Source organism: Mus musculus, chromosome 7, assembly GCF_000001635.26.
Source record: "Mus musculus strain C57BL/6J chromosome 7, GRCm38.p6 C57BL/6J".
Taxonomy (NCBI): Eukaryota; Metazoa; Chordata; class Mammalia; order Rodentia; family Muridae; genus Mus; species Mus musculus.
Window position 1 is genome coordinate 24,481,269 of NC_000073.6, and position 23,269 is coordinate 24,504,537.

The following is a 23,269-nucleotide window of genomic DNA, read 5'->3' on the forward strand; positions in this document are numbered from 1 at the left end:
ACTAGAGGGAGGGAGCGGACACTATTCTATGCCCTGCCCAAAGAAGTCCATACCTGCTCAGCCACCCGCTGCTGCCCAGCCTCTCAGTCTTTCCCTGCCCACATTCACTGTGGCATCATCACACTCCTCTCCCCCAAAGCTCACACTCACAGCACACGCCAGCACCCCGCACCTTCGCGCGCTTCCGAGCATCGCCCTCTCGCGCATCTCCCAAGCATCTCCCACGCACCCCCTATGGGTTTCCCAAGCAGCTTCTGCACAACCCCCGTGCATCTTCCCCGCATCTCCCGTGTGTCTTCTATACATTCCCCCGTGCATCTCCCGCGCCTCTCCCACGCATCTCTCGTGCATCTTCCGCGCACACTCCGGTGCATCTCCTGCGCATCTTCCCCGTGTCTCCCGTGCAGCGTCCTCTAGGGAGCTCCGCTAGTCCAGGCTACGCCTGCGCGCACACGCACGCACACCTTTGCACCTTCACACGACCCTCACGACCTTCCGCTCTCCCAAGTCCTCCCCCACTGGCTCCCACGACGCCGTCACGCTCACGCCCTGCCCTCGCGCCCGGGTCCGCATGCTGTCCTGCTCTCCCACCCCCGTGCGCGCCCTTCCGCGCTCCCGTCCTCCCTCTCCCCGCATTGTCTGGGCCCCTCTGTCCCCGTCCGGTCCCCGCCCCTTAGCTGACGCCACGCCCACCAAGGCGCGCAGTGGGCGGAGCAGAGGGCGGGACTGGACTCGGGGGCGGGGTCGACGGCGCGGGAGGTGCAGGTGCCGGGCCGGGAGCGAGCGGCGGCGGCGGTGGCGGCGGCGGTGGCGGCGGCGGCGGCGGCACCATGGGCCGGGCCCGGCGCTTCCAGTGGCCGCTGCTGCTGCTGTGGGCGGCCGCGGCGGGGCCAGGTAGGGTGACGGAGGTGGGGGCCGGGTCGGTGGGCTGGATCGGGGTGACGAGGGAGGTGTGCGTATTGCGGTCGGGTTGGGGAGGGGGTCTCGTCGCTGTGACAGCTGGGTCGCCTGGGGGCCTGCAGAGGCCGGAACAATGCGCTGCGTGGGGGGGGGGGGCTGCGGGAGACCCTCGTCCCCGGGACAAAGCGCAGCGCGGGCCAGGAGCCCAGAGCCGCGGGCAGGGGAGGGGGGACGCGGGCCCCGGCCGCCGTGCCGCAGCCCCCCCACCCCGCACAGGCCCCGATCCCGCGGGGACAAAGGGCCCGAGACCCTCCCTCCCCCTATGTCCCCAAGCCCTCCTTCTCCAGGCCGGTCCCACTGTCCTTCGGTCCTAGTCTTTAGATCTCTCTCTCTCTCTCTCTCTCTCTCTCTCTCTCTCATTTTCCCCCAGCCCTTGTCCTCTGTCCCTCAGTCTTCAAGTCCTGTCCTTCCTTCCCTCTGTCCTCCTTTCTCCTTGTTTCCCCCTTCCCGTTTCTCCACGCCGCCTTTGTCCCCCACCTCTGTCCCTTTTTCCTGGGTCACTCTGCCTGCCCCCCATCCTCTATTCACTCTGCCGCCTCCTGTGCTGCTGTCGTCCCTCTATGTCCCCATTCACCATCTCTCTCCCCGTCTCCTTGACATCCTGTATCTCTTCCCTTCTCTGTCCCCTATCATTCTCCCATTTCTCTAGCAGCCTCTGTTGCCTAGCTGCCTCCTTTCTCCTCTCTACCCCACTGTCTCCCTCTCCCCCAAATCTGCTTCCTCTCTCCATGCATCCTCCATCCTCCTTTTCCCATCTCTGTATCCCTCCTCGCTCCTGGAGAAGAGTGGTGTCAGGCAGGGCAGTGACAGTATAGATGTGTGAAGTGGCATATAGGGAACATTGGCATGTGAGCACACACGTGGATTCCACAAATGTCTCCCCCAAACCCTCCCACCCGTTCACACATCCAAGCCACACTTCACAGAAGAGCCCCCTCCAGGACATCCACATGTCTTTCTCACTCACTATGGGAATCTGGAGGACCCCCCAGCCCCCACCCAAGACACGGTGACCCTGAGGCTGGGGACAAGGTCAGGAAATGTCACCTGAATGCTCACACTTAGAACCCTGTGTTTCTTATATCCACCATGGGACACTCCCCTGCGGTGGGTCAAGTTACTTTGCCCAGGAATCCATCATGGGGAGGCTGCTGGTGAGCAAAGGCAGGGCTGAGGTCTCCTATAGGGAGTTGAGAATTGGGACCAGGTGGCCCAGCCCTCTTTCCTGGCTCCAGTTCTATCCAGTGAGAGTGTTGAACCGGATCCATGTCTGACAATGTGAGGGAGCTTCTAAGTTGAGTGCTGCCACACCTGCCACCCCAAGCAAGGGTTGCCGCTGAGGACAAGGCTGGGGGCAAAGCCGACCTTAGAAGTTCTGCCTTTCTTCTGCAGACTTCTGTAGTTGCTTCCTAACTTTCATCAGACCCTCCTTTGCGACGAGCATGCCCCAATTTCCCAGGTGTGAGCTTGGGACTCTGGGTACATTTCCATCTGTTTTTTTCTTTCTTTCTTCTTATGCATTAAAACCAGGCTCTTGGGATCCTGCGATCAGTGAGTCCAGTAAACATAGAGCCCGAGGCTACTTCAAACGTTGACACCCCGATGATGTTAGATACGGGAAGTCTTTAGAACCTTAACACCTTTACATTTCTAGAGTTTTGTTGGACATGGCGGCCTGTAATCCCAGCTGCTCTGCTCTGGAGGCTGAGGCAGGAGGGAGGCTCGTGAGACTTGCCTGCCAGGATTACTACAGAATGAGTTCAAGGCTAGCCTGGGCAATTTAGTGATTTTTCTGTTTCAAAATAAAGGCATTAAAGAAAGAGAAGGGGGTGCTAGGGAAGTAGCTTGTTAGTCACAGGTGTCTAGAACCCACCAATGAGGGGCTGGGGGTGGGGCTCGGTAAGTACTTGCCTAGAATTAGCAGCCAGAGAGGGACTGCAAATATATAGCTCAGTGGCAAAGCACTTATCTAGCATACCAACATATGAGGGACCCTAGGCTCATTTCCCAGTACAGAGAGAGAGAGAGAGAGGTAGAGCGAGAGAGGGAGAGAGAGAGAGACAGACAGAGAGAGAGAACTAGATTCTCAATGATGAGACCATTCTAGTGAAATTTGACATCTGTGAAATTATGAAATCTTGACTCATTAGGGTTGTGCAGCCCCCGGACCCCTTACACCTTGGAACTTGTATGTAGCCTCAGCTGACTACCTACCCAGCTCAGGAGTCAACTCTCAGGCACTTCTGGGAGGTGGCTCTAAGCGTTGTCCCTGGTCTAGATTTTAAAGTGATTGCTTCCTGGTACCTTAATCCTTTCTGTAAACGACCTCTAAATTACATGTTGTGGGACTTTATAAATAGGAGGCAAGCTTGGCGTCTTGGGGAGAGCTCCAGGTGGCTGGGTCCTAGCTTCTGGGGCAGTCTGGGGCAGTCCTCTCTGCCATGGTTTAATGTCAGTCTCTGGCCTTCTCTGGGCCTCAGTTTCTCTTTCTGGTGAGCATGGACCTCAGGGGTTCTATTTGTGAAGCTTCTTATTGATATCCAGTTTCTCTTCTGTGTTTTGAGACAAGGTCTATGTACAAAAGGCTGGCTTTAAACTAGGTAGCCCCCAACTGGTCTCAACATTATAGTGGTCTTCCTGGCTCAGACTCTTGAGTATTGAGATTATATGTTTTTGCCCCCGTGCCTACCTTTTTAAAAGCTCTTTATGAAGGGCTCTGACCACCCGTTTTAGGGGGTTTCAGTGGCCATATATCTCCTTACCCAGCCAGCATGGATGGAAGACTGGAATCTATATTTGTGCTTTTCAAACACACACACACACACACACACACACACACACACACACACACACACACAGGCAAAATGTATCCTGTCTTTCCTGGATCACTCATTTGCTGAGAATATGAAGAGGCAGATGCTGAGAGAAAGAAGGTTCTAGGTGGATAGGATCTGTGAAAAGGGACAGGTGCTTCCCAGAGATGCGCATGGGGGTAGGGGTGGCGTGTGACCCACAGCTGGAAACTGGGTGAAAACAGAAGGAAGCAGAAAACACAGATATGTAGATACTGAGAGAGAATAAAGAGGCTGTTAAGACTTGGGGAGCCCTCTTGAGGGGGACTTTGTTGATCCCAAGTTTCTCTTCTAGGGTGACTCACTTCTCCCTGTCATGGTTCTAAGTGGCCACTTAGAGCATAGACGGACCCTCCTTTCATAGTGACTCACCCCAAAGGCTGGGTCTTGGGAGATGGCTATCACTGACCCCTGACCCACTCATGGACTGGATGCCTGGGTCCCCAGAATGTGGGGGTGGAGGTCAGGTTCCACCACAGATTCCAAGACCTTAGACCCAGCAGGGCTTGGGCTCAGGGGTGGGTTAATGTCGTGCGAGCCTGGCCTGTCCCCGACTTGGGGAACACAAAGGCGGCTTTCTCTCTCTCGGTGTATGTGTGCATGTTGGGGGGTGTGCTGGAGGCAGCCAGACTCGCCAGCATCCAATGGTCCACGGCACCAGAACCAGAGCTCCCATGGCTTCTGCCTGTAGACACGGGGCCCCTTGGCCCCTCTGTGGACACCCAGGGCCATGGGGTGGGCTGCCGGGTCTTCATGGAGCAAGGTGCAGAAGAGTAACTGAAGTGAAGGCTTAAACAAGCTGAGTTCAGTGGAAGCTTGCGTTCTTCCGGGAACCCCACACTCAGGGTGACCCTCTGAGGGACTGCTCACCCCTGCTTGGACCAGAAGCCTGGAATCCAGGGAGTCCCGAGTATCCCAGGAACGTGGGGACCACAGGGAGGACTTTGTGTGAGGCTGCTGACTCACCCCTGACGCCCCCACCCAAAGCCCAGGTCCCCAGACACTCAGAGACAAAGGACAGAAGGCAGGATCATGGCTTAGGAGTCCAAAGTTTTCAAGAGGGAGAAGCTAGGGCTCAGATCCCAGGGTCGAAATGAGGAGGACTGGCATCTAGACCCCTGTGTCTGAGGGAGGAGGCTGGGTTTTGGACCCCCTGTGTCTGAGGGAGGAGGCTGGATTTTTGGACCCCTGTGTCTGAGGGAGGAGGCTGGGGTTTGGACCCCCGTGTCTGAGAGGGAAGGCTGAAGTCTGGAACCCTGTGTTTGAGGGAGGAGGGTTGGGGCGTGAACGCCTATATCTGAGGGAGGATGGGGGGCTCTCCTTGTGTCTAAGGAGGGAGGCTAGGGTCTGGGAGGGCCTGGGGGCTGAACTCCCTTGTCCGAGGGCGGATGGCAGGGGTCTGGGCCCCTGTGTCTTGGGGGGCTAAGGCCCTGTTTCTGAAGATGAGGGCTGGGGTGGAGATTTATAGGCCTGAGGGAGGAGGGGCAGGGGTCTAATTCTGAGATTGAGTTGTCCGGGAGTCCTCACTTGTGGGCACTGAGAGAGGAGAGAGAAACTCAGCCTTCTCGGTTGACAGAGGAAGAGGCTGGGGGTTTCCGAGGGAGGTTGAGCTGGGACCCTTATGCCTAGGTCCTGCAAATACAGGCGCCTTCACAAGGCTGATCTGCTGGAAGAATTGATGCTTTGTGCGAGGATGCTCGGACTCCGCCATTGATGGGGGGCTGAGGGGGGGTTCAGGCAGGACCCAGGAATGTACCAGCTTCCTGGGGGAGGGAAAAGGAAAGAGGCATGATGCCAGGGGCCCCCCGGGGAACGGATATACAGGGGGTGGCTATGACCTTCCCAGAACTGTGACCTTGAGACTCCCTTGGGTATTCGCTGACTCAGGACCCAGGAAGTACTCCCCCGTCCTGCTTAGTCTCTGTGGAAACATCCACCAGCTGTGCACTGTGGACCCCTGTCTCATGAGTCTGAGGGAAGAGAGCTGGGCCTGGACCCCTGTGTCTGAGGGAGGAGGGGGCTGCCCTGGCTGGACCCTTGTGTCTGAGGGAGGAGGGCTGCCCTGGCTAGACCTATGTGTCTGAGGGAGGAGGGCTGTCCTGGACCCCTGTGTCTGAGGGAGGAGGGCTGCCCTGCTGGACACTTGTATCTGAGGGAGGAGGGCTGCTTTGGCTGGACCCCTGTGTCTGAGGGAGGAGGGGGCTGCCCTGCTGGACCCCTGTGTCTGAGGGAGGAGGGCTGCCCTAGCTGGACCCCTGTGTCTGAGGGAGGAGGGCTGCTTTGGCTGGACTGACTCTTGTGTCTGAGGGAGGAGGGCTGGCTCTGGACCCCTGTGTCTGAGGGAGGAGGGCTGGGGCCAGGGACAGTTGTTGTTGCAGTTGTGAGTCTGAGGGTAAAGGGTGCTGAGTCTCTCCATGTCACCTGACAGCCCCCTTTCCAGAACCCTCCCATCTACTTTCTCTGAGCACCATCCCCATGATGACTTTTGGCTGTCAACACCATTTCAAAGTCCATGCCCCAGTCCCGAAAGCTCAGCCCCTCTCTGACCAGAAAGTCCCGCCCCTGCCCCCCCCCCCCAGAAACAAAAGCCTTAGGCCAATTAGTATTCTAGGCAGAAACACGGTTGCTTACTGACTCCTCAGGAGGGGGAGGGAGTTAAACAAAAGCCCCCCACCCTCACCCTATCTGCACCCTCATGCAGAGCTGTTGGGGAATGGGGGCCATGGATATGGGGGTCCCCATAGTTCCCAGGAAATGGTGAGCTTTGTCACTAACTAGTCTTGGATAACCCCCTACAAACCTCACTCTCCATGTCTGTAAAATGGGGGCTGTGAGGTCCGGAAGGGGTAGGCTTTAAGATTTTGTTTGGCTGGATTTTGTGTAATTTATTTGTTTACTGAAACAGTGTCTCATGTAGCCCAGGCTGGCCTCAGACTCTCTGCTTAATCAAGGATAGCCTTGAACTCTTGATCCTTATGCCTCCCCCTCCCAAATACTAGAATTATAGGTATGCCGTTATGCCTGGCTCAAACTCAGGACTTCATGGAATGCTGGACAAGCACTCTACCAGCTGAGCTATATCCCAGACCAGGAGTTTTGTTTTGAGATTTGGTTTTGTGAGATGGGGTTTCGCTAAAAGGCCTTGGCTGGCCTGGAACTCTTGAGGTCAACCTGACATCCACCTGCCTCTGCTTCTGGGGTGCTGGGATCAGGTGTAGATGACACACCTGGCAAGATTTTTTTAAAGTCTTGAGAATGCAGTTTTCATAGGGCCTGGCGTGTCCCCTGTAATCACAGCCTCCAGCAGGGACTCTTCCTGAGTGTCAGGCACCAGGCTGACCCCTGCAAAGCTCCCATTGGCATCACTGTCATTTCACAGATGGTGTGGACTCCGCTAATAAAGGATGGGGCACTTCCTCAAGGTGACACGGATGGCGGCGAGGGCGGGAGCTGGAATCTGCCTGGCATTTACAATGAGATCTCTGGGCAGGGTGTGGCAGGGCATGCTTGTGACCCATGCACTAGAGAGGCTGAAGTGGGAAGACCGTGAGTTCAAGGCCAGCCTGGACTCTACAGTAAGATCGAGTGTAGCCTGGTCTGCATAGTGAGTCACTGTCTCATAGAAAGTCAGAACAAAGCCTGGGTTCCCGACCGTTTGGAAGCCTAGGCGATACAGGCCTGAGTTGTGTAGCCTCTTCTGCAAGTTCCGTAAATGTTTTTGTTTACTTATTTTTTAAACTTTGGTTATGTTCATTTATTTCTTTTGTGTATGTGGATCCTGGGGGTCAAACTTGGCTTGCTGTCTTCACCCGCTGAGCCATCTCAGCAGCCCAGTTTTGTTTTTTGTTTGTTTGAGACAGGGTCTCTGTTCTGTTGCCTTGGTTGGCCTTGAACCCACACTGCCCGCCCCCTCCCCTGCCTCTGAAGTGGTGAGTTTAAAGGCTTGTGCCGCAGTGTCTGGTGAGTCGTGTGTGTCGGTCTGTGTGTGTGTCTTCACACATGGTAGGCAAGTGCTTTAACACTAAGCTATAGCTCCAGCTTTGAGCTTCATTTAAAAAAATTTTTTTTTCTTGAATTTGAATGCAAGTACCATATTTTAATACACAAGTGACAGCTAGGAAAATGAATTTAAATCACATAATGTATAAAATATTTTTACTTTTGTGAGTGTGTGTGTGTGAGAGAGAGAGAGAGAAAGAGAGAGAGAATATGTGCCACTTGTGTGCAGGTGTCTTCAGAAGTCACAAGAGTGAAGGAGCATCAGGCCTGAAGATGAATTTCTTTCTTTCTTCTTCTTCTTTTTTTAATTTTTTTTTTTTTTTGGTTTTTGTTGTTGTTGTTTTGTTTTGTTTTGTTTTGAGACAGGGTTTCTCTGTGTAGCCCTGGCTGTCCTGGAACTCACTCTGTAGACCAGGCTGGCCTCAAACTCAGAAATCCGCCTGCCTCTGCCTCCCAAGTGCTGAGATTAAAGGCGTGCGCCACCACGCCCGGCTGGAGATGGATTTCTTTCTTTCTTTTCTTTTTTAAAGATTTATTTATTATATGTAAGTACATTGTAGCTGTCCTCAGACACTCCAGAAGAGGGCATCAGACTTCATTACAGATGGTTGTGAGCCACCATGTGGTTGCTGGGATTTGAACTCGGGACCTTCGGAAGAGCAGTCGGCGCTCTTAACCACTGAGCCATGGAGATGGATTTCTAAGCAGTTGGGTGCATCTGATGTGGGTGCTGGGAACTAAGCTCAGGTCCTCTGGACGAACAGCAAATGCTCCTAATCTCTGAGCCAACTCTCCAATCCTGATATATTTTTTTAAGATTTTTTTTCTTTTAAATCATGTGTGTGTTAGGATATGTGTATTCGAGTTCTGGGTCCTGCAGAGGTTCCCCTGGACCTAGAGTTTCTGAAGTTGTCAGCTGCCTGTGGGGGCTGGGAATCAGACTCAGCTTGTCTGCTAGAACTGCCAGCGAGCCTCCTAACTGCTGAGCCAGCCCTCCGGCTCCCCAGACTTGCATTTTTGAGATAGTGTCTTGTGTAGCCCAGGAAGCTTCCTACAAGATATATAATGGAGGATGACCTTAAACCACTGTTCCTCCTGCCCCACTCCCACCCCCACGTGGCGACTGAAGGCTATGTACACTTCCCCGGCTGGTGGGGGAGACGGGACAGCCCTTAACCTCTATGTGTCACACACTTGCCTTCACAGAGCCTGTATGCTATTTCCATAGAATACATCAATCGATGGAGAGGAGACAGCTTTCTGAATGCAAAGAAATGGACGGTGAGGGAAGGCATTTTGGAGATGGTCAGAGGTCAGGGGTCAGAGGACAGGAGCTTGAAGTAGCACAGAAGACAGCCCTTAGATGGCGGGAGCAGTAGAAGAGAATAACCAGGAAGAGAGAAGTGCACTGAGGTGGAAAGGCTCTGAGGTAGAAACCCGCTCAGTGTGCTTAAGAGAGACTGAGGCCAGGTACCCTGGAGGGCAGCAGAGAAGTGAGACCTAGGGTCAGAGGGTGAGAGGGCTCAGTCTGTTCGGTACCCAGAAGGGCCTACACAGGAGTTGTGTTTGTGGTGGACGGCCAGAGGAGGGCTGGATGCTGGGCTGGGCTGGGTTCTGAAGCCTTGCATGCCACCCAGCAAAGGTCCAATCACTGAGCATCACCTTCATTGGCTCGTTTTAATATGGGCATAGTGGGCAATACCTGACAACACAGCACTCAGGAGGCCAAGGCAGGAAGGTCATGAGTTCAAGACTAGCCAGGGTGTGAGAGATTAGGCATGGGAGATGGTACAGTAAGCAGGCTCTTTGTGTGTCTGTGTGTGTACAGGTTAGTGTGTGCACGTGTGTGTGTGTGTGTGTGTGTGTGTGTGTGTAGGCCAGAGATTCGGGTTGTTTGACTTCCTCAGTTTACCTCCACCTTAGTTTTTGCTTTCATTTATATATTTATTTTATTTGAGGCACAATCACTGGCATCCTTGCTAGCTTAGAACTCACTCTGTAGACCAGGCTGGCCTTGAACTCACAGAGATCCTCCTGCTTCTGCCTCTTGAGTGCGCCACCACACCTGAATATCTCTCTCTCTCTCTCTCTCTCTCTCTCTCTCTCTCTCTCTCTCTCTCCCTCCCTCTCCCTCTCCCTCTCCCTCTCTCTCTCTTTCCTGCTTACCTTTTTATTTTCTTTTTACGGTGTTTTGGTCACATGTATGTCTGCACACTCTATGTGTGCCTGTGCCCTCAGAGACCAGAAGAGGGCATGAGATTCCCTAGAGCTGGAGTTTACAGACGGCTGTGAGCCGCTATGTGGATGCTGGGAATCAAACCTGGGTCCTCTGGAAGAGCAGCAAGGGCTCTAAACCACTGCGCCATCCCTCCAGCCCCTACCTTTTTAAAGCTCCATGTAGTTGTTTAGTTGAGTGTATAGGTGGGGTATGAAGATAGGCACCATGGCATTTGTGAAAGTCGGAGGACAACTTGAAGGAACTGGCCCTCCCATCATATCAGTCCCAGGGACCAGGGATCAAACTTGGGTTGACAGTCTTAGCAGTAAACACCTTTACTCACTGAGCCATTTAGCCAGCCCCTCCTTTTTTTTTTTTTTTTTCCAAGACAGGGTTTCTCTTTGTAGACCTGGCTGTTCTAGACTCACTCTGTAGACCAAGCTGGCCTTGAACTCCCAAAGATCCACCTGCCTCTGCCTCTCAAGTGCTGGGATTAAAAGTGTGTACCACCACGCCCGGCTTCCATGTTATATTTTGACACAGAGTCTCTCGGGGAACCTGGAGCACACAAATCCGGCTAGAGTAGCTGACTAGCAAGTCTCAAGGATTCTCCTGTCTCCAGCTCCTCAGCACTGGGCTTCCAGTCACGAGCCACTGGGCCCTGCTTTATTTGTGTGCTGGAAATCAGACCTCAAGTGCTCACGTTTGAACGGCAAGCATTTTACCCACAGAGACATCGCCAGCTCCCTGACTCCCATCTGGAAAAATGCAACTATGGGGCAGGGGCTGGGGCTGGAGCAGCTGGAGAGGTGGCTCAATGGTTAAGCGTTCTTGTTACACTTGCAGAGGACCCAGAACCTGCATGGCAGCTAATAACCATGGGAAATTGCAGTTGCAGGGTTCCTGACACTCTCCTCTGGCCACTGAGGGCACCAGGCACACATGTGGTGCACATGCAAACATGCAGGCCAACTATAAAAATAAATACGCTATATATAGACACATATAAAAATAATAATTTGTAATTGTAAAAAGAGGGAGCTGGGCAGTGGTGGGCTCCCAACACTTGGGAGGCAGAGGCAGGCAGATATCTGTGAGTTTAAGGCCAGCCTGGTCTAGAGAGCTAATTCCTGGACAGCCAGGACTACACAGAGAAATCCTGTCTTGAAAACACACACACACACAAACAGGGGTGAGGTGGGGGTGGAGATGCAGAAGCAATGGCTTGGTGGTTAAGAGCACATATATCCCTGCAGAGGACCCAAGTTCTGTTCCTAGCACCCAAGTGGGGTGGCTCAAAATCACCTGTAACCCCATCTCCCAGGGATCCAGCCCTAGGGCACCCATGCCCATGTGCACAATACCCACACTGGGACACATATATTATTAAAAAAAATAGAATCTTGAATTTTAAAAGTCCACCTAGTCAGGTACAGTGGCACAAACCTTTAGCCCTAGTCGGTCTACATTATCAGGTTCCAGGTCAGCCAGGGCTCCATGTTGAGACTGTGTTTTAAAAAAAGAAGCAGCCAGTTGGTGGTGGTGCAATCTTTTGATCCCAGTGCTCAGGGGGCAGATGCAGGTGGATCTCTGTGAGTTCAAAGCCAGCTTGATTTACAGAGTTAACTCCAGAACAGCCAGGGCTAAATAGAGAAGCCCTGTCTTGAAAAATCAAAAGAGGAGGAGGAGGAGGAAGAGGAGGAGAAAAGGGAAAAAAAGAAAAAGAGAAAGGAATCCATATAATCAGGGCCAGGTGGCATGCCTGCTGTCAGGAGGTGATGTTAAGAGGGTCACGTGTTACAGGTCAGCCTAGGTGTGAGAGGCAGGCTTGGAAGTTGAGATCCACAAACAGGTCTGGATCTTGAGAGATCCAGATGAGAGAGGGACGATACCAGGAGAGGGTGCTCGGAGGTGAGGCAGACAAGGCCAAACAGATTCAGATATATTTTAGAGGTAAAATATGCAGACGGTTCTGGAGGGGTGGGTGTGAGGGCTGAGGGAACGGTCGGACGCTTGGGTGGCTTGCTGTCCTTTGGCCTGAGCAACGGAGTGGGTGGTTTGTGGCACCTACTGAACCTATAAACCGCATAGGTAAGGGCGGAATGCTTTGTTTGTCACTCTGGGAGGTAAAATTCAGAGGGTGGCTTAGATACTATCCGCATAAAAGCAGTCCAGAGTTAAAAGGCGTGGCTGCTCCACATTGCCACCAAAGACTCATGCTCTTTCAACTTAGTTCTGTTACTCTTTTTTTTTTTTTTTTTTTTTTTTTTTTGGTTTTTCAAGACAGGGTTTCTCTGTGTAGCCCTGGCTGTCCTGGAACTCACTTTGTAGACCAGGCTGGCCTTGAACTCAGAAATCCGCCTGCCTCTGCCTTCCAAGTGCTGGGTTCTGTTACTCTTATGCTCTGTCACTAGGACCCAAAATGGATGTTGAATTCCACGCATCCCATCCTGCATCCTGCATGAGGGTGTCCCTGTAGGAAAAAAAATGTCTATTTTTTTATTAGGAACAACCCCATATATGACTATATGATATTTCTACCTAGGTCCAATTAGAATAGACACCATCATATAGTTTTACCTAGCTGCAAGGGAGTCAGACAGGGGGACAGCGTAAAGAACAATGAGGATTCTTTAATGATGAGGTAAAGAAGAATGTTGAGATAGGAAGGTGTCAGCCCCTGCATCTATCCTGCAGGAGGAATCTGTTCTGCACTTGGTGACTCTTAACAGAGTGTGTGCCACTTCTGATGGGATATTATATGGATTGGTGCCTAGTTCCGTATAAATGGTAAAAGTTTTTCAACTGACTGAATCCCACCTGACTTATCTCTGGGTACCAACCTCAGAAACCTCCCAGACAACTAACCCACGGGACAGAATGGAAGAGACCTGAAAAACAGCTGAACTTACTTTATTTCATCAAGGCAGAGAAAGGCTCTTGATATGACCCTGGATGGACTGGAAAGCCTCCTTCTTCGGCGTCCCTGGTGCTGGGAGGACAGGCGTGCTCTGTCATGCCCAGCCATTGCCATTTAAAGACAGCTGAGGTGGCTATGGTGCCTCATCTCTATCTCCCAGCATTCTACAGGAAAAACCAAACTGTGCATTCCAGGTTCAGGGAGACACCGTGCCTCAAAGAGTTAAGATGGGGACATAACAGAGGAAGGTATTCAATCCCAATGTCCTTCTCTGGAGTCTGTGCACACACTCATGAGTACTTACACAAGTATGCATACAACACACACACACGCGCACGCGCGCGCGCGCACACACACACACACACACACACACACACACACAGAGTAAGTATTAATCCAGAGACTGGAGGGATGGCTTGGTGGTTAAGAGCACTGACTGCTCTTCCAGAGGACCCAGGTTTCATACCCAGCACCCACACGGTGACTCACATCCACTCTGAAATTCCTGTTTCAGGGTTCTGATGCCCTCTTCTGTTCTCTGTGGCCACCAGACACACAAATGGTGTGCACACATACATGCAGATAAAATATGCATACACATAAAGTCAAGTTTAAAATTAGAAACATAAATAAATTCAAATAACTAGCCATCTACAGTAGTCCAGGTCTCAAGAATGTCACCTGAGTCTTGATGCTCAGGACCCCTGACAACCGGGTGAGATGGGACTCAGCAAACACAACAAAAACCAATACAGCTTCTCACCACGCACGCCTGTCACCACACAGGCCTGTCACCAGCAGACCCTGTAGCCCCTCACCTATACTGAACATTCATTCAGACAGCTGGAAGGGATGTGAAGCCAGGGCCAGAGGTCATAGGTCCAGGCTTTTGCAGTTTTGACTGTGGCCAATTTCTCCACCTATACACTGGGACTTGGGATGTGAGGCTCTGGGCTCAGTCCCTGGAACCAGTTCATTGTCAAGGAGACTGGGAAATAGAGATTGAAGTAGAGCCCCCTAGATGGGCAGTGGTGCCGTGTGCCTTTAGTTTGAGCACTGTGGAGGCAGATCTCTGTGAGTTTGAGGCCAGCCTGGTCTACAGAGTGAGTTTCAGGACAGTCATGGCAACACAGAGAAACCCCGTCTTGAAAAAACAAAAAAAGAAAGAATAATAAAAGGAAAGAAAAATGAGAGGAGATGGCCCTGCCTTTACCACAGGACCTCCAATGGCGCATGCCTATCCAGTGGTGGCTGTAGTTTGTTGTTATCTTTCAGAAAAAAACCCTGAAGGTTCTGGGGGCTTTGCTGCTGGTTAGCCTTAGCTTTCAGCTTTCTTTGTTTGCTAATGGAAGTGGAACCTGTGATCTTGCCCATGTCAAGCAAATACTGAGCCACAACCTCTGTCCCTCACTGGGGGATTCTAGGCAGGGGCTCTACCACTGAGCCACACCCTCAGCCCCTCACTGGGGGATTCTAGGCAGGGGCTCTACCACTGAGCCACACCCTCAGCCCCTCACTGGGGGATTCTAGGCAGGGACTCTACCACTGAGCCACGCCCCCAGCCCCTCACTGGGGGATTCTAGGCAGGGGCTCTATCACTGAGGCATACCCTCTCACAGTATTACCCTTCCAACACTATAATTTGTTCTTTTAGTGGTTATTCAGGGTGGGCTAACTGCTGTCATGAATAATCGGGAACTTTTAATGTGCTAACAAAAACTCAGAAGTCTCAGTTGAGCATAGTGGCCCACACCTTTTAATTTTTGTATTATTATTATTATTTTGTTCTGTTTAGTTTTGAGTCAAGGTTTCTCTGTGTAGCCCTGGCTGTCCTGGAACTTGCTCTGTAGACCAGGCAGGCCTCAAACTCAGAACGCTGGGACTAAAGGTGTATACCATCAAGGCAGGCATGGTGGCACATGCCTTTAATCCCAGCATTTGGGAGGCAGAAGCAGGTATATCTATGTGACTTTGAAGCCAGCCTGCTTGCCACAAAGTTCCAGGTGAGACAGGCCTAAGTAGAGACCCTGTCACATAAAAATAAAAATAAGTCACAGACAGGCCATGGAGAACAGGCAGCTATGAGGCTTATGTGAGGTCCTGCCTTTCCGACTGCTCCTTAGACTGTTCTGACCCAGCAGATGTGTAGAATTGTGGGGGAGAGAGATGTCTTACTTAGGGTTTTACTGCTGTGAACAGACACCATGACCAAGGCAAGTCTTATAAAAAACAACATTTAATTGGGGCTGACTTACAGGTTCAGAGGTTCAGTCCATTATCATTAAGGTGGGAGCATGGCAGCATCCAGGCAGGCATGGTGCAGGAGGAGCTGAGAGTTCTATGTCTTCATCCAAAGGCTGCTAGTGGAAGACTGACTTCCAGGAACTAGGGTGAGGATCTTATGCCCACACCCACAGTGATACACCTATTCCAACCAGGTCACACCTATTCCAACAAGGCCACACCTCTAAATGTTGCCACTCCCTGGTCCAAGAATATACAAACCATCACCGGAGAGCAAGCGGGAAGAAGTCTATCTAGCACTATATCCATCGCATGGCCCCACCCAGCCATAGGGATGCTGGGGGAAGTAGCATAGGTGTGTGTCGGGAGCCACGGGTCTCACAGTGGAGCAGACAGACCATTCAGAACTTAGTGGTTTAGGAAAATGCCTGCTGAGAGCCAGGGGCAGAGTTGTGCACTTGTAGCCGCACCACTGTGGAAGTGCAGCAGGAGACCAGCTTGTCTCCAAACCCCGAGGCGGTGGGCAAAGAAACTGCTTTATTTACTCAGATTCTGGGTTGGGGATTTAGACTGGGTCAGGTGGGCAGGCTTCTCTTGGTTTACACTGGGGTCACCTGGGGTTCAGTCAGAATGTGAGGTTCATGATGGCCTCCCTCACAGGATGAGTGGCAAGGGCCTTAAAGATGCTATTCTGGGCGTCCGGGTAGCAGATGGTACAGAGGAAGCTGTTAGACCTCTGTAAGCCTGGGCTTCGTGACTTTTAGTAGATCATTTCTAGCAAAAACACCCTTCCCTCCCCAGCCTGGCCTACTACTACTGGCTATGTGTAAGGATGACCTTAAACTTCTTCTTTTTTTTTGGGGGGGGGGGGGTGTTGTGTCTGGCCAGCAGATCACAGCCTGGGTTTTAGCCTGGAAAGGCATTTTGGAAACCTGGAAGAGAAGAGGGGCTAGGCGACGAGAGAAAATGATGCAGCTAAGACAGGCATTCTGATCAAAGCTCAATTTTACTATATCAGCACTCAGTTATGAAGGAGAGGAAGGGGGGGCCGATTCCCACCAAATAGTCCCGGGACCAGTTGCAGGGTGACCACGTGTATGACTCTAAATAACAAAGCGACAGGTTCCAACAGTGGGCGTGACCAAACGATTGAGCAAGCTCCATCCAGGTGTAAACAGTAGAACCCTAAGGCTGGGGGAGGAGATGCTACGGGGGGGGGGGTGTCCGAGACAGGGTGTTTGTTTGTTTGTTTTGTATAGTCCTGGCTTTCCTGGAACTCACTCTGTAGACCAGGCTGGCCTCGAACTCAGAAATCCGCCTGCCTCTGCCTCCCAAGTGCTGGGATTAAAGGCGTGCGCCACCGCCTTAAACTTCTGATGCTCCTGCCTGTTCCTCAAGTGCAGGGGTTACAGGCATTCGCCACCAGACCCAACTGATGCAGAGCTGGGGACCTAACCCAGAGTTTCGTGCTTGCTAGACAAGCACCCCACCTACAGATATCTCTACTTCTGTGTGTGTGTGTTCTATTATCTCTTCTCTTCCTTTTGTTTTTGAGACAGCATCTTGCTCTTGATACATCCTGGCCTTGATCTTATTATATAGCTCAGGCTGGCCCCAATCAGATCTTTCCTGCCTCTGCCTCCTAAGGGCTAGAATTTCATGTATGTGCCAGCATGCCGGGCCACCTCTAGCAGATTCCATTGGTCACTGCAAGTCATAAGTCAACCCAGATTCAGGGAGGTAGAGCCTCCTTAGTAGGAAGGTCAGCTGAATCAGCCTGCAAAGGATATTCGTATGTATGCAGGGACCTGGTTTGGGACCTAAGGAGAGAAGAAACGAGGTAGCAGAGGGAAGAGGAACTTGCAGCTGGCTGTGATGATGTAAACCTGTATAGCACTGGAGGGGCACAGGCAGGACACTGTGTGCCCTATATAAGTTCCAGATGTGGGAAGACAACCCAATCAGATGAGCTTCAGTGGGTGCCTTGGTGTGAAAGAAGGCAGCTTCCCGTACTGGGTGAACTCCAGCCCCAAGATCCAATGGGGATTTCTTCTGTCCATTTTCCTGGACAGCTCCTGCTCCTCTTCACTAGCTCCAGATGTTCTTTTCACTCTCATAGACACATGCCACCCTGAGTCTTGTCTGGCTCCTCTAGAGGGCATTTTGCCTCATCAGAAGGCAGAAAGAGGACTGAAGGCCATGTTCGGTGGCTGCACACTTGCAATCTTAGCACTCATGAAACTGAGGCAGGAGGGTTGCCATGAGTTTGAGGCTAATCTGGGCTACAGGATGACAGACTATGCTCAACAAGGAACAAACTAGGAATTAGGGAGATGTTCAAGCAAGTGCAAGGATGAGAGTTCAAATCCCCAGCTCCCACATAAGTGGAGTGTGGTCATGGAAGCTTGCGCCAAAGACAGGGATGGGATTCTCAGAGTAAGCTGGCTAGCGGAGCTGGCTCCTATCAAGTCTGAGCCCCCAGCTGTGATTTCTGGATTCTACCAAGAAACCCCACCTTAATGAGTAAGGTGGAGAACCACAGAGGAAGAGTCCAGATGCCATCCTCGGGCCTCAACACTGGCATAGGAACACATGCATATTCTACCACTTACATAAACCCAGAGAGAGCCTCACGCACTCACAGCTGAATGTCATTTCAGGGACTCTCCATTCTGTCTGTTTCTCTTGGTTCAGGGACGGGACAGGAAGTACAGACCGAGAATGTGACTGTGGCTGAGGGTGGGGTGGCTGAGATCACCTGCCGTCTGCATCAGTACGATGGGTCCATAGTCGTCATTCAGAACCCAGCCCGGCAGACCCTCTTTTTCAATGGCACCAGAGGTGAGTGCAGGAAGCTTGCCCATTTATGACTACAAAGAGGACTGGAAGTCTGGACTCCCATGGTCCTGCGCGGGTGGAGGTGATGTTTGGGGGGTTGGAATGGGTTTTCAAGTTGAACAGGTCAGACTCAGAGCTACGGTTGGGGGAAAGGCTGCATGTGTCTTGGAGGGTGGCTGTCCCAAGTTCAAGTTCAGGCTCTCTTCACTCTAGCTCTGAAGGACGAGCGATTCCAGCTGGAGGAGTTCTCCCCGCGCCGGGTGCGCATCAGGCTCTCAGACGCCCGCCTGGAGGACGAGGGGGGTTACTTCTGCCAGCTCTACACGGAGGACACCCACCATCAGATCGCCACGCTCACTGTCTTAGGTACCCCCCCCCCCGACCCCATGAGCCCCACTTTCATTCATTTCCTGCCTCTCACTTGTCCTGAGACCTGTTCGCCCTGGCTGTTTTTAACCTCTTGGACATCTGGCTTCACCAGGCCTCTGGTCTCTACGTTTGATCCCTGCCATCTGTGGGACCCTGGCTCTCTTTGGTCCCTGGGATCCAGCAACCAGACTGACTTGAGCCTACCTCGGTGCCTCCCTTACACCCCCCTCCCCCGCGCGCCCCTTGTCTGCGCAGTGGCTCCGGAGAATCCTGTGGTGGAGGTCCGAGAGCAAGCAGTGGAGGGCGGCGAGGTGGAACTCAGCTGCCTGGTTCCGCGGTCGCGCCCCGCAGCGGTCCTGCGCTGGTATCGGGATCGCAAGGAGTTGAAAGGTACCGAGGGGGCGGGGCGAGAAACGGGGACCCGAGGGGCTTAGGAAAGAGGCGAGGTTAGTGGTGGGCGGGGCCTGGCTAATAGTGCACTGACTTCCCTGGCGCAGTTCTGTTGTAGAGCCACGAGTGATGGATAGCACATGCCTGTCATCCCAGCATTTGGGAGGTGTAGGGATCCAGAGGTTATCCTCAGCTACTTAGAGAGTTCAAGGTCAACCTGGACCTTGTCTCAAAGCAAACAAAGCGAAACAAACAAAACTTAGACCAGAATCCTAAGTCCTTAAGCGTGTCGGGGGCATGACTAGGTGAATAAAGCCAGGCTTGTAGGTAGGAATGTGGCTTGGCCAGCAGCCTACATTGGGATCCGGGGGCAGGGCAGAACCCTTGGCTTGACGGTAACTGGGCTGGGTCGGGCAGGAGTGAGCAGCGGCCAGGAGAACGGCAAGGTGTGGAGCGTGGCAAGCACCGTGCGGTTCCGTGTGGATCGCAAGGACGACGGTGGTATTGTCATCTGCGAAGCACAGAACCAGGCGCTGCCCTCGGGACACAGCAAGCAGACGCAGTACGTGCTGGATGTGCAGTGTAAGTGGCTCAGGGGTCTGCACGCCAGCCGCCAGCCCCTAGAGGTCCCCCATCACTGGCATGATCTCTCAATTTTCCTCCTGTGCTGCAGATTCCCCCACAGCGCGGATCCACGCCTCTCAAGCTGTAGTGAGGGAGGGAGACACTCTGGTGCTGACCTGTGCTGTCACAGGGAACCCCAGGTGAGATCTGACTTCTGGCTCCTAAGTGGTGAAGAGATTTAGGGCTTGCACTCCTGGGTCGTATGGAAACTATAAATTGAAGAATACTTACAGTCCTGGCTACATATAAAAGCTGGCCTCAAGACTGTTGGTTTTCCATAAGAAAGGGGCCATGAGATAGACCCTTTTACTTAGAAAAAGGAGTGGGGCCTGGAGGATTAGCCTCCAGCTATTCAGGGAAGACCCTGGTTCAATTCCCAGCACCCACACAGCGGCTCACAATCTTCTCCTGTCCCAGGGATCCGCGCCCTCTTCTGGCTTCTGAGGGCACTGCATGCCCGAGATTCATTGAAGTACTTGCAGACAAACCCTCATACACATACAATATATAATTTTTTTAAAAATATATTTTTGCGGGGCGTGGGAGGGCTACCACTACACAGTAGGGACATCAGAGGACAGCTCATGAGAATTCGTTCTGCCCTTCTACCATGTGGGTCCCAGTAATTTAACTTCTAGTCAAGCTCCTTGGTAAGCGCCTTTTCCTGCCACTGAAGCATCTTCCTAGCGCCTTTTCGTTGCTGGAGATGGAACCTAGCATCTTATGCATAGCTGGCAATGGGACTACTGCTGCTGGGACACACACACACACACACACACACACACACACACACACACGGATTGATGCTGGATCAGAACTGCGTGTCCAGATTCCTGAGAAGTCCGATTCTTGGGTTCCTAACTTGTTTTTACTCACGGTCAGGCCAAACCAGATCCGCTGGAACCGTGGGAATGAGTCTCTGCCAGAGAGGGCGGAGGCGGTGGGCGAGACGCTCACGCTACCTGGCCTGGTATCTGCAGATAACGGCACCTACACCTGCGAGGCGGCGAACAAGCACGGCCACGCGAGGGCGCTCTACGTGCTTGTGGTCTATGGTGAGGACAGTATGGAAGGCCTGGTGGGGGGCTACAGGGCCTTAGGGTGGAGCTTGAACAAAAGAATGCTTACTTAACCTGCATGATAAACTCGGATACAATTCCTAGTACCACATAATGACCGTAATCCCTGAACCCTGGAGATGGAGGCAGGAGGATAAGAAGATCAAGGCCAGTAAGGAGAAGGTGGCACACACCTTTAATCCCAGCACTTGTAAGGCAGATGGATCTCTGTGAGTTTGAGGCCAGCTTGATCTAGAGAGCAAGGGCTGTTACTAGAGAAATCTCTTCTTGAAAAAAAAAATTCAAGGCCATCTTCATCAAATTTTTTTTTTTAGACCAGTCTATAATACAGGAGATACTCTTTAAAAACAAGCAAAACCAAAAACCAAAAGCAAGCCAGGCTGGTCTACATAGTGAGTTCCTGGCTAGCTGGAGCTATACAGTGAGACGCTGTCTCAATAAACAGGCAAATGGGGACTGACTGCTCAGCTGTTAAGTGTGCTTACTTCTTTTGCAGAGGACCAAGGTTGGGTTCTCCACACCTACATGGCAACTCACTCACAACTTTCTGTAACTTGAGTTCTAGATCCAGAGCCTTCTTCTGGCCTCCATAGGCTCCTGCACACATAAATCCACGCAAGCACATATACATGAAAATGAGCAACATTTATTTTAAAACCCCAAAGCTAGGGTGGGTGTTACATCTAGCTTAGGGGTGGGAGGGTATAGAGGCGTGTAGATACCAGGAGTGAAAAACCCACCGGTGTAAAAGCCAAGGATTCTCAGAAGAACTGGAGCAAATGGGGGCGGGGGGGCCTAAAAAAGGTGGCAGACATTCAAGGAGCAAAGCTATGTGCAGAATAGCTTAATGGCCTGGCAGCAGAAGGCTGGATTAGGACTTTCTTCGACATTCTCTCTCCGACAGACCCCGGTGCAGTGGTAGAGGCTCAGACATCGGTTCCTTACGCCATTGTGGGCGGCATCCTGGCGCTACTGGTGTTTCTGATCATATGTGTGCTAGTGGGCATGGTCTGGTGCTCCGTCCGACAGAAGGGTAAGTGAGGGCGGGGCCTGAAATCAGTGAAGGGTGTGGTCATTTCTGATTCTGGATTGCAAGGGGATGGAGCCTAGACACTGGATTGGATTTGAAATCAAGCCATAGTTTTGACTAATACCCTGTAGGGTGGAGCTTTTGGCCCTGGGCTCTGAAAGGGCTGAGATTTAGCAGAATAAGGGGAGAGATTTTGAGTAATTTATTTTTCAAGTTGCTGAATTTATTGACAGCATAGACTTAAAGGAATACTATCAGAAAGCGGGGGAAGGGTTGGGAAGGAGGTGCAGGGGAGGGGACTCCATTGATAGACTCTGTCTTAGCATGAACAAAGCCGCCCAGAACTGAACATGGCGGTGGATGCTTCTAACTCCAGTATTTGGGAGATAGCGGCAGGGGAATACAAAGTGCAAGGTCACTTGTAACTATCAAGTTTGAGGCTTACCTGGGAAACTGGAGACCATGTCTCAACAAAAAAAAAAAAAAAAAAAAAGGGCATATCGGGGATGAGGGTGGGTCCTCTGTGACTTTTTGGAGTCTTCCTAATTCCTCTTTACCTCTTTCTCTACCTTTGTCCTGTGCCTCACTGAACTGGACTCTGGTTCCCTTTCTCCCACTTCCTTCATATGCTGTGTCTCTTGCCTGTCTCCTTTTCCTATACACACTCCCTGGGTCTTCATCACCATGCCCTTTGCCCTGGGGACATCTTCCTGCTCTCAGGATCCTATCTGACCCATGAGGCCAGTGGCTTGGATGAGCAGGGAGAAGCCAGAGAAGCCTTCCTCAATGGCGGCGATGGACACAAACGGAAAGAAGAATTCTTCATTTGACCCTACTCCCCCACCGCCAGCTGCAAGGAGCCAGCAAAGACATTGACCAGAGTCCGGGATGGGATGGTGGTCTTCTCCCCCACTAGCTAACACCTCGGCGCTTGGGCAGGGGTTGGGGGTGTTGGATGCCTGGATCTCTCCCAGGGCCAAAGGCTAGGGTCCAGAGACTTGGGATCCCCTATGGAGACAGGGACTTAAGGACCCTCCTAGACCCCCAGTCCTGGGACGGGTAATAAGGATTTGGGTTGGGGGAAGAAAACAGGGGGAAGGCCAGAACCCCTAGGCTACAGAACCAGGTCTTGTGGGGGAGGGGGCCAGATTCTGGGAAGGGTGGGGTGGGCAGGGAAGGGAAACACAGATTTCTTTGGGGTCCCAGACCCCATGCCAGCCATTGTAAGAGTTCCACAGAGCTCTGGGCACCTCTTTGCAAAGCCATGTTTGCACGGTGGGGGGAGGGGCAGGGGAGGGCGTGGAAATGGGAATTCTGTGTCTTTGTGTGAAAACTCCGATGGGGGGGGCAGTAAGGGAGACAACCCCGACTCTTATCCAGTCCCCCTTCTCTGGGTTCCTGGGCGGCTCCCCTTCCCTCCATCTTGACCCCCACGTCCTTCCCGTTCCATAATTGTCTGTTCACCCGCTCTTGGGGGGGCCTTCCCCGTCTCTCCTCCAGGCCCCCCGGGGAGGGGGAAAGGAGTTTGGAGGGGATGTGTGGTTCTCTATGGTTTTATATATAATATATTAAAAAATCAAAAATCTGTATGAAAATATCAGATTGCACCCCTCTCCCCCCATTACTGGCTTTTGCCCCTTTTTCTTGTTTAAAAAAAAAATGAAACACATTTTTGTACGGGGCGGGGAGGGGATAGGGAGGGGGTTTGGCAATCCCACTAACCACCATTAAACTGAGGAGAGAACA

The 23,269-nt window shown here is 52.3% G+C and overlaps 1 protein-coding gene across 1 annotated transcript; it reads left to right on the forward strand.

The window, feature by feature from the left end:
- The first annotated feature begins 754 nt into the window (after positions 1 to 754).
- Cadm4 (cell adhesion molecule 4) lies at positions 755 to 23,265 on the forward strand. The gene is made up of 9 exons (NM_153112.3): positions 755 to 894; positions 17,888 to 18,034; positions 18,245 to 18,397; positions 18,656 to 18,790; positions 19,208 to 19,372; positions 19,464 to 19,554; positions 20,297 to 20,469; positions 21,398 to 21,526; positions 22,244 to 23,265. The coding sequence occupies exons 1-9, from the start codon at positions 831 to 833 to the stop codon at positions 22,351 to 22,353; spliced, it is 1,167 nt and encodes a 388-aa protein (NP_694752.1). The 5' UTR covers positions 755 to 830; the 3' UTR covers positions 22,354 to 23,265.
- Positions 23,266 to 23,269: the final 4 nt, after the last annotated feature.

Bases quoted from the DNA above. Each gene is read 5' to 3' on its own strand.
- Cadm4 (NM_153112.3), top strand. From the start codon at position 831: ATGGGCCGGGCCCGGCGCTTCCAGTGGCCGCTGCTGCTGCTGTGGGCG. The intron at 18,398-18,655 runs GTACCCCCCCCC...TTGTCTGCGCAG, and splicing joins CGCCACGCTCACTGTCTTAG to TGGCTCCGGAGAATCCTGTG. The intron at 19,373-19,463 runs GTAAGTGGCTCA...CCTGTGCTGCAG, and splicing joins GTACGTGCTGGATGTGCAGT to ATTCCCCCACAGCGCGGATC.